The sequence below is a fragment of the Emydura macquarii genome, unplaced genomic scaffold (assembly GCF_026122565.2).
Source record: "Emydura macquarii macquarii isolate MOO-44397 ecotype Brisbane River unplaced genomic scaffold, CSIRO-AGI_Emac_v2 contig_2287, whole genome shotgun sequence".
NCBI lineage: Eukaryota > Metazoa > Chordata > Testudines > Chelidae > Emydura > Emydura macquarii.
The window spans coordinates 111,926-124,296 of NW_027132424.1; the positions used below are offsets into that span (position 1 = coordinate 111,926).

Consider the following 12,371-nt stretch of genomic DNA (forward strand, 5'->3'; position numbering starts at 1 on the left):
TATTAGAGTTGGAAGGGACCTTAGGAGGTCATCTAGTCCAACCCCCTGCTCAAAGCAGGACTAACCTCAGCTATATCATCCCAACCAGGGCTTTGTCAAGCCTCAGCTTAAAAACCTCTAAGGATGGAGATTCCACCACCTCCCTAGGTAACCCATTCCAGTGCTTCACCACCCTCCTAGTAAAAAACTTTTTCCTAATGTCCAACCTAGACCTCCCGCCCTGCAACTTGAGACCGTTGCTCCTTGTTCTGTCATCTGCCACAACCGAGAACAGCCTAGCCCCATCCTCCCTGGAACCCCCTTTCAGGTAGTTAAAGGCTGCTATCAAATCCCCCTCACTCTTCTCTTTTGCAGACTAAACAAGCCCAGTTCCCTCAGCCTCTCCTCATAAGTCCTGTGCTCCAGCCCCCTAATCATTTTGGTTGCCCTCCGCTGCACTCTCTCCAACTTGTCCACATCCTTTTTGTAGTGGGGGGCCCAAAACTGGACACAATATTCTAAATGCGGCCTCACCAATGCCGAATAGAGGGGAATAATCACTTCCCGTGACCTGCTGGCAATGCCCCTCCTAATGCAGCCCAATATGCCATTAACCTTCTTGACAACCAGGGCACACTGCTGACTTATATCCAGCTTTTTATCCACCGTTACCCCCAGGTCCCTTTCTGCAGAGCTGCTGCCCAGTTCGTTGGTCCCCAGTCTATAGCTGTGCATGGGATTCTTCCTTCCTAAGTGGAGGACTCTGCACTTATCTTTGTTGAACCTCATTAGATTTCTTTTGGCCCAATCCTCCAGTTTGTTTAGGTCACTCTGTATCCTATCCCTACCTTACAGGGTATCTACTACTCCCCCCAGCTTAGTGTCGTCCGCAAACTTGCTGAGGGTGCAATCTACCCCATCCTCCAGATCATTAATAAAGATGTTGAACAAAACCGGCCCCAGGACCGACCCCTGGGGAACTCCTCTTGTGACCGGTTGCCAGCTAGACATGGAGCCATTGATCACTACTCGTTGAGCCCTATGCTCTAGCCAGTTCTCGATCCATTTTATAGTCCATTCATCCAACCCATACTTCTTTAACTTGCTGATAAGAATACTGGGAGAGACAGTATCAAAAGCTTTGTCCACCAATTAGGCCTAACATCCGACACACCAATTTTGGTTCCTTAGTTTCCGGCTCTATATCACCTATTTTTAGCAAGCATGATTTCAACAGTCTGTGAATTGTATCAGCATGAGCTTTTTGTTTGGAGTAATTCAATCTTTCTGTCTCCCTTTCATAGCTTTTCCTATTGGAGTTTGTTATTATAGGTTATTGTGATATCTTATGACCTTTCACATATTTTTTTTACCATTGCGCTTTAAGTTAGGATACATTTTTAATCCCAATTCTCATAATGAGATGAAGGTTCAACTCCCCGTTCTTCCTGAAAGGAGAAAAAAAGATCTGAGCAGGGGTCTCTAATGCCTTTTACGAGTGTGCGCTACCGAGATATGGGCTATTCCAATGGACAACTCACCAGTTGAAACTATTCCAGTGTGCATCAAATAATTAAAGAGTCCTTTGGCCAAAGAGAAACAGTCAATGAAAATGATTTTCCATGCACTGCTACAGACTGGGGACCAATTGGCTAGGCAGCAGTTCTGCAGAAAAGGACCTGGGGGTTACAATGGATGAGAAGCTGGATATGAGACAACAGTGTGCCCTTGTTGCCAAGAAGGCTAATGACATATTGGGCGGCATTCATGGGAACATTGCCAGCAGCTGGAGGGAAATGATTATTCCCCTCTATTCAGCATTGGTGACGTCACATCTGGTATCTTGTGTCCAGTTTTGGGCCCCTCACTGCAGAAAGGATGTGGACAAATTGGAGAGAGTCCATGGAGGGCAATAAAAATGATGAGGGGACTGGAGCACATGACTTATGAGGATAGGCTGAGGGAACTGGCCTTATTTAGGCTATGTCTGTACTGATGGCAAAAGAATCCCTTCCTGACCCGTGCAGGAGACCATCTGAAACCCTGAAGCATGAGCTTCTAGGAACATCAGATATGAACCAGAAGGGACCCCCAGGGCTGCCAACCCAGGCCCCCTGCCTCATCAAAAGCAACCCCATTATACAATTGCACTCACATATTTGTCCAGTTGTCCTTTAAAGCTAATTAAATTATTTCCCCCACAATTCCTATTGGGCAGCTCTTCCAGAACCTCTCATCTCTGATAGGAAGAGACCTTCTTCTCATTTCTGTCCCTGGTGATGGGAGGGGAGTGAGGACCTAGAGGGTTAGATCGGGGTGGGGAAGGGGCTAGGACTCCTCGGTTCTATCACTGGCCATGCGAGGGGAGTGTGTTAATGGTACATCCAAATATAATGTTGCCATGATTTTGGTCCCAGCTGCATCGGTGTCCATCTCTGGAAATCAGCGGGGCTGCTCTGGACTGACAGCAGAGAAAAGGAAAGCAGAACTTCGCTCTGTGTATCTAAAAGGTGAGAACACATTTATCCAAGCAGCCGTCTTGAAATAAAGTGACACGAAAAGGGCAGGGAGGTGAGCCAGCCTCCCCGTATGCATGCTCGGTTTGCTGTCGGACCCTCTGCAGGCACACACTGAGCAGGGCTCATTTCCTGTCATATTCACCCCCACACCTACCCCCTACCCCCAACCCACTGTCTGTGTTCTGGCTGTATCGTCAAACAGGCACTTTCTGTACTATAAGTAGCCCCTAAAGGTCATGCAAAAGGCTGTGTGTGTTCTGCCTTCAGGATTGGAGCCTGCATCCCCTGGTGGGGAAAGGCCCTGTTCCCCACCCCGCTGACCGGCCAGTCCCTGTAGAATGGGACCAGAACACGACCCCCCCCCCCCAGCAGGGTCCTCCTCAGAGCCTCCTTCATCTCCTTGTTTCGCAGGCTGTAGATCAGCGGGTTGAGAAAGGGGGTCCCCACCGTGTAGAAGAGAGTCACCACCTTTCCGCTGCTTCCTGAGGCGGCCGGGTTGACGTAGGTCACCATGATAGAGCCGTAGAAGAGACCCACGACGGCCAGGTGTGAGGTGCAGGTGGAGAAGGCCTTCTGCCGCCCGGCCCCTGCAGGGAGCCTCAGCACCGCCCTGATAATTAGCCCGTAGGAGGTCAGGATGAAGAGGACGGTGCCAAAGATGATGAGGGAGGTCGTGGTGGAGAAAGTCTGTTCAGTCCAGGGAGCTGAGGCGCAGGAGGCAGCCAGCAATGGGTCCGGGTCACAGACAAAATGATCCAGGGTGTTGGTGCCACAGAAGGAGAGCTGGGAGATGAGGGCAATGGGCATCATGAACCAGAGGAAACTGACGAGCCAGCAAGAGGCCACCAGAACCCAGAAGATCTGCGGGGACATGAGGACGGGGTAGTGCAAAGGGTGGCAGATGGCCAGATACCTATCCAAGGCCATGGTCGAGAGGAGGAAGCACTCGGTGGCCCCCATGGAAAAGAAGACATAGAACTGCACGAAGCAGTCGAGGAAGGAGATGGGGCTGCCGGGGTTCATGAGATCAAAGAGCATCCTCGGCACGGTGGTCGTGACATAGACAATCTCCACCCAGGCGAAGTTCCCCAGCAGGATGTACATGGGCAGGAGTTGGAGGCGGGGGTCCCACAACACGGCCCACATGATGCTCAGGTTTCCTGCCACCGTCCCGGCGTAGGCGGAGGAGAGAAGGGCGCAGAGGAGGGTGCGGCTCAGCCGGCCCAGGGAGGGGAAACCCAGCAGGATGAACTTGGTCACCGGGCTGGTGCCGTTGGTCGTGTTCATCAGGGGGCCTTGGAGCTGAAAGGAAACGATTGAGAGGATGCCAAGGTTCTACCCAGAGCTGGGGAGGGGCGGGGAGGTGGTGTTAGAGTTGTAGGGAGTAGCAGACTCACACACACACTCACAGTCGGGCTCTCTCTCATATATGCCACATTTCAAACTCTGCTGATACTCAAGCTGGGTTTATTCTGCCTTTGGACACCCTCGGGGCTGGATAAAGATCCTGCACTAAGACATTTGGCCAGTTGTCCTCCCTGGGAAACAAATTCTTGCTCCTCCTTCCATTGCTGGATCTGCTTCTCTGGACCAGTCTAGGATCACAAACCCCTTCTGTGCTGGCCAAAACAGCCGATGATGCTCAGACAAGCAGGGAGAGCTGATTGAACATCCCTTCCTTCCTTCTCTTCAAGGCTACAGTGAAACTGACTGCATCTTTGGGTGCCTTAATTCCTTGGAAAGCCTGGCCCTAAATCTCTTTTGGAAATTGGATTAGTATCCTGGACCACTTAAGTGCCTTCGTCGTCTCTCTCACCAACAGAAACTGATCCACTAAAAGACCCATTTTATCTCTTTAAGTGCCTTGGAAAATTTTACCCCAAATCTTTCCTACTGTCTAACTAATGAGTGGCATGGAATTGAATCAAGGGGACTTTTTAAAATTCCTTACCTTGAGTTTGGACAGACCCAAAGATGACGTCAGTCATGGACTGGCCCTAATCGCTTTTCAGAAGAAAAATCTATATTAATAGATCAATAGGATTAAACAATGGAATCAATTTTTGTTTGGGAATTTATTATATTGAAATTAATGGATAGTGTCAATTGATAGTTATACTATTTAGTAATTATTTTTGCCATTATTACTGAGATAGCACCTAAAAACCCCAGTCGATGACCAGGAGGAAGAATTATAGATTAGATTAATTTCTAGATTTGATTAAAATGTCAAACTAACTGTATATTATAGCAATTCCTATTCTTGATGAAAATAAACAACTTCCTATGGTATCAATTCTGACATTTAATTAAAATAAATTAATATCTATATATGCTGTCAATTGCTACCTTCAATTTAAATAATAAATGAATAATAATTTTATATTAATTACTGTTTTGTTTAAAATAATAAATGTAGAATTATATATTGTATTCATACAAACATTCAATGAAAATGTAAAATCATTAAGTCCATGCTGTACTGATTTCTAGATTAACTTCACATGTTAAATTAATATATACATATCATGTTAATTTCTAGATTTGATTAAAATCTCAGATTAATAAATACATATTGTGATGATTTCCAGATGTGTTTAAATATGTTACATTAAAAATTATATATGACATAAATTCCTATTTTGATTAAAATAATTAATGATATATTCTTATTCATAATTAAAATAGTAAATTAAGAATTATATATAACATTTGTTTGGATTTGATTAAAATATTAAACTGATAAGAACATTTTGTAGTCATTTCCAGATTTTATTAAAATATTAAGATGATATATTTTATTTCCAAGATATGGTTAAATTATTAAGCTAATATGTATATAAATATCTAGATTATTTTTGAAATGTTCATTTAAGAACTTAATATATTTTTAAATTTGATTACATTTGTAGTTGGGTTTTTTTTTTGTTTTTTTACCTATAGAGCTGATAAAAATACTGAGTTAATATTTCCATATAGGACAAATTTCTAGAATCTGTTGAAATATTGAGTTAAGAAAAGCATATTACATTAATTTACAGGTTAAAGTCAAATATTAAAGTAGTAAATATATTATATTAATTCATAACTTAGATTAATAAAATTCAAAGAGAGATTGGAAACATTAACTCAATATATATGTTTTATATGTAGTTCCAGATTTGATTAAAATGGCCCTACTTAAATTCTGGGTTCCAGAAAAACCCAAAGAAGTATCTGTTCTGATCATCTGAGTACAGAAAACATAAAACAGATCAGAATCTCTTTTTGAAGGTGATCTACAAATGAAACATTTTTTTTTCTTTTTTTGCTCCCTTACGAAAGAGGGAAGAAGTCCACCTAAAAAGTTTTTAAACCTTTTTTTAAATTTATTTTACACTTGGATCTATCTATGCTCACACTTACTTTCCTATTTGTCTGGCTGTCTGCCTCTCAGTCTGGAATGTAAATCTATTCTTTTCCGGAGAACTACTGGGCAGTCTAAGGATGTTTACTGGGCTCTCTTAACGATAAAGGCGTTAGCAGCTGGTACATTTTGAATTGATTTTTAAACTGATATTGTTAAACCGATATTTGGACGCAATTACTTTGGTCTCAAAGAAGCTGATTTCAGGTTAGCTTAAAGCTATTCCCATTTGATTTAAGACAAACCAGAGTAATTTGGTTCAAACTGAATTAAGAACATCCACACAGCTCTTTGCACTCGTTTAACTATATCAGTTTAAATTCAGAAATGAATTATAATGTGGCAATGAAATTGGTGAAGTTTTAAAGTATGGGCTACCCTGCTTTTACTGGATACTTACTGGGACAACTGGGGGCTGTTTGTTCCAAATACTAACACCTGAACTGAAGAGGTGAAGGGGTTATGATTCTACATGAGAGTACCTTTCCCCATCATGTTAATTAGTCATTGGACTGAAATGTGCAGTAGTGGGAAAACAATGGCCCAGATCTCCAGCTACTGAAAATCAGTAATGGAAGGAGGGGAGTCAGATCTGGGAAGAGAATGGGGGCTAGCAGACAGAGCAGGTGAGTCTGAGAATCAAGACTCCTGGGTTCTGACCCCAGCTCTGGGAGAGGAGTGGGGCCAGTGGGTTAGGAGCTGGGGAGCTGGGAATCAGGATTCTTGAGCCCTAGTCCTGTGTCTGAGACAGGACTTGGCTCTGGGCTAGTGGTTTAGAGCACAGGCCACTGGGATTCAGGACTCCTGGGTTTCACCCCTGATTTGGAGGAGGAGGGAAGGAGAATAGAGTTATACAATTAAAGGCCAGACAGGACCATCACTGTCCAATGTCCCATCTCCAGCCATGGACAGCTCCTGGTGCTTCAGAGGAAGGGGATCAAACAAACCAAACACAACCCATAAAAAACAAAAAATCACCAAGAATACATTGCGGGGCGGGATCCCTTCCTGACCCCTGCCTGTGGCCAGCTGAAACCCTGAAGCACGTGCTTTAGGAACATAACTGGAAGTGATCGCCCAGGCTGCTGAGCTCTGCCCCCCGCCATCCCAATCAGCTTCGTCATACAATCACACTTGTAAAATTGTCCACCTCTTTCTTAAAACTAACTAAGTTGTTTGCCCCACACAACTCCTACTGGGAGGCTTTTTCAGAACCTCCCCCTCTGACGGTTGGAAACCTGCCGCTAATTTCCAGCCTAAATTTGTGCATGGCCAGGTTAGCGATTGGGGCAGGCAGGGGCGGGCAGCAGAACAGCGCAGCAGCCATGGAAGAATCAAAGCAAGAATGAAGCTGTGTGTGAAAACCCACCTGGCTGTGAGATCTCCGCCGCCTCCCTCCTCCTGTGCTGTGAAGGGAGCTGGGCGAGAGGGGGCTGATATCTGCTCTCTGAGCCACTGTGTCCTTGGGACTTGGTCTCTGGGTGTGCAGGAGCAGCAAGATCTGGATTTGATCCGTGAATGATCTGGGGCCACCCAGGGGAGTGCCAAGGAGAGCCCCCCCACTTACACACAGTCTCCCACGTTGCCCTTCCCACAAGCACAGCCCCACCTGCAAAAACAGGACTTGGTGGACACCAAGATGAGGCCACATTGAAAACCCCAGCACCAGCCCCCAGGGCACATGGGGAATCCCGGCCAGGGGATGGCAGTACTAAGGCCGTGCTCTGTCTTCGAGGAGGTTCTGGGCTCTCTTGCTTCCTCCACCCTCTGAGCGGGGTTCATTCCTTCCAACAGGAAACAGCAGGGATGCACCCCACCCCTCGGCGCTGGGCGAGCCATCCCTTGCAGCGTCCCTGCGTGTCTGTCCCCAAGCCATCCTGCCCCACAGCTGCCTGCATCTCAGCACCAGGCGAGCCATCCACATGGGGTGTCCCTCTGCTCAACCCCAGACCGGGCCGCATCTCAAGAGTGCCGTGTACGCGGAGTAGAAGAGCAAAGATGCTTTATAAACACAGGCCCAGTGTAGACCTCGCGCTACGGGGGGATGCTGTGTTTCTTCTTTACCAAGACAAGGAAAAAGCAAAGATCCTTCTGAGCTCCCCATTTTGTGGGTCCTATACTCAGCCGGCACCTCATTAACCATTATTATTAATTAACTAGACGGTCACATACTTCCGTACTTCTCCAGGACAAGCTGTTCACGCGGCTGGGCCCTGGCCCCGCTCTGGTTGGAACCCAGTGAACCAAGCCTGGATTGGGGGGAACTGATGGAGTGGGGTGTCGCTTTTCCACTTTTATACCAGACAGTCTTCTTGGGGTAGGTTTGTCCCACATCCGGCCAGGGAGAGGCAGCACGCTCTTGGACAGGGCATCCTCCACACAGCATAATAAAGTCATGACGACAGGGGTGGCCGGACACCATTCCTGGGAGTGGTGGAATGCCTAGTATCCCGGGAATGTCTGAGTGGCCACCCTAGACCCTCACCAAAGGCTTTTAAGCAAACTAAGCAGCCACGGGATAAGAGGGAAGGGTGAGTAACCGGTTAAAAGATAGGAATAGGAATAAAGATAGGTAGGAATAAAGGGTCAATTTTGACAGTGAAGAGGTAAAGCGTCGGATCCTTCTGCACTTTTCAACATATTCCTAAATGATCTGGAAAAGGGGTAAACAGTGAGGTAGCAAAATGTGCAGCCAATACAAAATGACTCCAGATAGTTAAGTCCAACCCTGACTGCGAAGAGTTAAAAAGGGATCTCACTAAGGGCAGCAAAATGGTGATGAGAGATGTAAAGCAGTGCGTGTTTGAAAAAATAATCCCAGCTGTATATACAAAATGATGGAGTCTAAATTAGCTGTTACCGCTCAAGGAAGGGATCTAGGCACCATCGTGGTTAGCTCTCGGAAAACATCCACTCCGTGTGCAGTGGCTGTTAAAAAAGGTAACAGAATATCAGGAACCAATAGGAAAGAGATAGATAATAAAACAGAAAATCTCAGACTGCCACTCTATAAATCTATGGCATGCCCACGCCTTGAATACTGTGTGCACTTCTCATCTGAACCATGATATATTGAAGTTGGAAAAGGTGCAGAGAAGGGTAATGAAATGATTAAGGGGATGGAACAGCTTCCATATGAGGAGAGAGTAAAGATACTAGGACTGTTCATCTTAGAAAAGAGATGACAAAGGGGGATATGATAGAGGTCTATAAAATCATGACTGGCATGGCGAAAGTGAGCAGGGAGGTGTTATTTTCCCCTTCACATCACACCAGAATCAGAGGTCACCCACTGAAATGAATAGGCAGCAGGTTTAAAACAAAAAAAGGAACTAATTCTTCACCCGGTGCACAGTGAAGCTGGGGAATTCCTTGCCAGGCAATGGCGTGAAGGCCAAAAATATAACTAGGTTAAAAAAAAAACTTAGATAAGTTAATGGTCCATCCATGGCTATTAGCCAAGATAGTCAGGGACGCAACCCCCAGCTCTGACTGGGACCACTTGACCAGGGATGGATGGGATAACTCACTAATTGCCCTGTTCCGCTCATTCCCTCTGAAGCATCTGTCACAGGGCCACTCTCGGAAAAGAGCATCCTGGGCTAGATGGACTATTGGGCTGACCAAGGATGGCCATTCTTATATTATGTCCTTATGTTCACTCTCCTGAATGTAGATCAGCCCTTTCTTGAAGAAAAAGAGAGGGCTGTGCACCATTTAACCTGTCAGTGTTTTAAGCTGTCACCAAGCCTGCTAGAGACCCTAATTTAAACCTCCACACTGCCTCATTCAGAACAACAACTTCAACCCAAGTGAGTGTCCAAACCAAACTAGGCGATCGGGTATGCTGGGGTGGGTTTCTTTCATTCTCTCCTCTTGAAGCAGTTCAACTTTGTTTCAAATTCTGAAGTATTGATCGGCCAGAAGAAGAGACAGACTGATGCTACTATTGCCTAGTGGTTAGTGCAGATGCTGGCAAGCTAAGTAGGGATTTTGAGTATCTAAATAGGCATCAAAAGTAGTATCTGAGTGCCTAAATCTCTTTGTGGATTTAACCTTTAGACTCTTCTAATGTGTTTGATTTAGAACATCATGACTTTCTGATGAAAAGTTTATCACTATAGGATATCAGTAAAGCACATATTAAACTGATTAAACTGGCTAATTGACTGACCTAAAGAGACAAGATGGGTGAGGTGAGATCTTTTATTGGACCCACTTCTGTTAGTGCAAGAGACAAGCTTTCGAGACCCACAGAACTCTTGTTCAGGTCTCCCAGAGGCACAGAAAAATGTCGGGTGGAACAGATTGTTTAGCATATGTGGTTAGCACATATTGTAAGGGTCCAATCCAGGTAGCATGACCCTTTATCACCCTTGTAGTCATAGGACAAAAAGAGGGGGTTAGTGGGTTACACACTGTTGTAATAAGCCAAAAATCCAACATCTTTATTAAGATCATGATTTTTAGTGTCTAGCAAAGTTATGAATTTCAGCTACCAGGCTCCTCTTTTGAAAGCTGTGCAGGTTTCCTTTGAGGATGAGGACTGGTAGGTCAGATATAGAGTGATCACTCTGTGAAAAGCATTCACCCTCAGGTGAGATGGTGTTTTTGTCTTTTATCATTTTCCTGTGTGAGTTCATTCGAAAGCGAAATGATTATCTGGTCATCCAGGCAAAACGATTCTCAGCCATCCAACAAAACGGAACCAAACAAAATTGGTTGTTGAAAAGATTCACTTGTTGAAAACCACAACAAATTCCATGAAAATGGATATTCCCTTTTGAAAATGTCATTTCATGGAAAAGCCTTTTTTATTAAAGAAAAGAAAAAATGTTTTGATTAAAAAATGTCAATCAGCTCTAATGAAGAGGAAGAAGAAGAAGAAAAACATCATTCTTATTTGCATTCACTTCACAGGTGAGTTAAAGTTCTGATTTTCAAAGTGGCCAAGGGGGCTATGTATCCCACTCACATTGAATTTCAATGCAATTTGAGTGTCTAAACCTTTTAGGCTCTTTTGAAAATACCAGGTATAAATAACATGAACTCTTCTTACACCAAAACCCAATCAGGAACATTTTAAACCATCTCCCACTCCTACACTATGGAAGTCACTGCCACGTGATATCATTGTGGTCAAGCGCGCCAAAGGATTCAAACAATATTCAAGCTATATGTGAATAGTGAGAAAATTCAGATTTATCTTAAATAGTGTTGAAAATGCACAGGGGATATAAACTCTCCTACTCCAAAGCATAAATAAATCACTAAGTACTAGTTTTTTAAAAGTATTCAGGTGCCTGGTGGGATTTTCTAAAGCATCTAGGCCCCTAACACCCATTGAAATCAATGAGTTTCAGGTGCATAGATGATTTAAAATATCTCACTAGGTGCCTAAGGACCTTTAAAAACCTGGCCCTAAATGACAGGGAACAGAGGTAACATGTCCTATGGGCAGATTATTCCATAAGGGTCCACAGGGGGTTTCTTGCTGCTTTCTCTAAAACATCTGATATTGGCCACTGTCAGAAGGAGGGGGACCGATAGACAGGATGCTGGTTCGACCATTTATGACAGTTCCTATGTTCCTGTGTTCTTAAGAGATAAAATTAATGCTCTGATGGTGCTGAGTGACAGATTGCTGGAACAGCGGGAAGAGCAGAACGGGGATACTGTTATTAGAATATGGCATGTCCCTTGCCAGTCCAGGCCAGAAAAATATCCAGTTTGGGTCACAGCTGTTTTTGCACCATGCTCCCCATTGAACTCTGCACACCAGGAAACGTGTGACGTGCGTTGCTTGGCTCTAACACTGGTAATTGCCATACAACAAAATCCTCTCTGTTGACTTTTTAATGACCCCCATTGGAACCAAATTGCCAGCTGCTGGGTCCCCAAAGCAACCACTTTCTTCAGCAGGCCCAGTAACACTCAGCTGGATTTCAGTTTGATCCTAGCACCTGTTGGAAAAAGATTCCAAGTGAGGATCATTACCCTGCACCGATAAGAGACCCACACAGGATCCTTACACACCAGAAGGAGGAGGAGGGTAAAAAAAAGGATATAAAGGGATGGTTTTGCTGCATCTCTTTGGGAGGAGATGTGTTTCTTTGCCCATCATGACAGTGCTGAAAAGCTCTGAGACGTGACTTCGCCTGGGCATCCATCCTTTCAGAGGTGGCCAGCACTGGCAGTGCAAAGACAGCAGGTACTGGGGCAATGTACATCATTCTGTGTGGGAGGAAGTGTGGTCTAGTGGATAGGACCGTGTCTGCAGCTCACTATACCTAAGTTATATTTCCTTCTCTGCCAGCCTCCTTCTCAGTGACTTTGGGCCAGTCATTACTCTGCTCTGTGTCTCAGTTTCTCCTATAATATAGGGATAATGGTACTGACCTCCTTGGTAAAGTGCTTTGAGATCGACTGCTGCAAAGTGCTACATAAAAGTTTGGTGTTATATTAAT

The 12,371-nt window shown here is 44.8% G+C and overlaps 1 protein-coding gene across 1 annotated transcript; it reads right to left on the reverse strand.

The window, feature by feature from the left end:
• Positions 1-2,732: 2,732 nt before the first annotated feature.
• Positions 2,733-4,470, reverse strand: LOC137161216 (olfactory receptor 11H6-like). Its single transcript, XM_067560323.1, has 2 exons — positions 4,450-4,470; positions 2,733-3,800 (listed from the first exon to the last, which is right to left on the reverse strand). Exon 2 carries the CDS (start codon positions 3,783-3,785, stop codon positions 2,733-2,735), a length of 1,053 nt encoding a protein of 350 aa, XP_067416424.1. The 5' UTR covers positions 3,786-3,800; positions 4,450-4,470.
• Positions 4,471-12,371: the final 7,901 nt, after the last annotated feature.

Coding starts and splice junctions, on each gene's coding strand:
- LOC137161216 (XM_067560323.1), bottom strand. CDS start 3,785: ATGAACACGACCAACGGCACCAGCCCGGTGACCAAGTTCATCCTGCTG.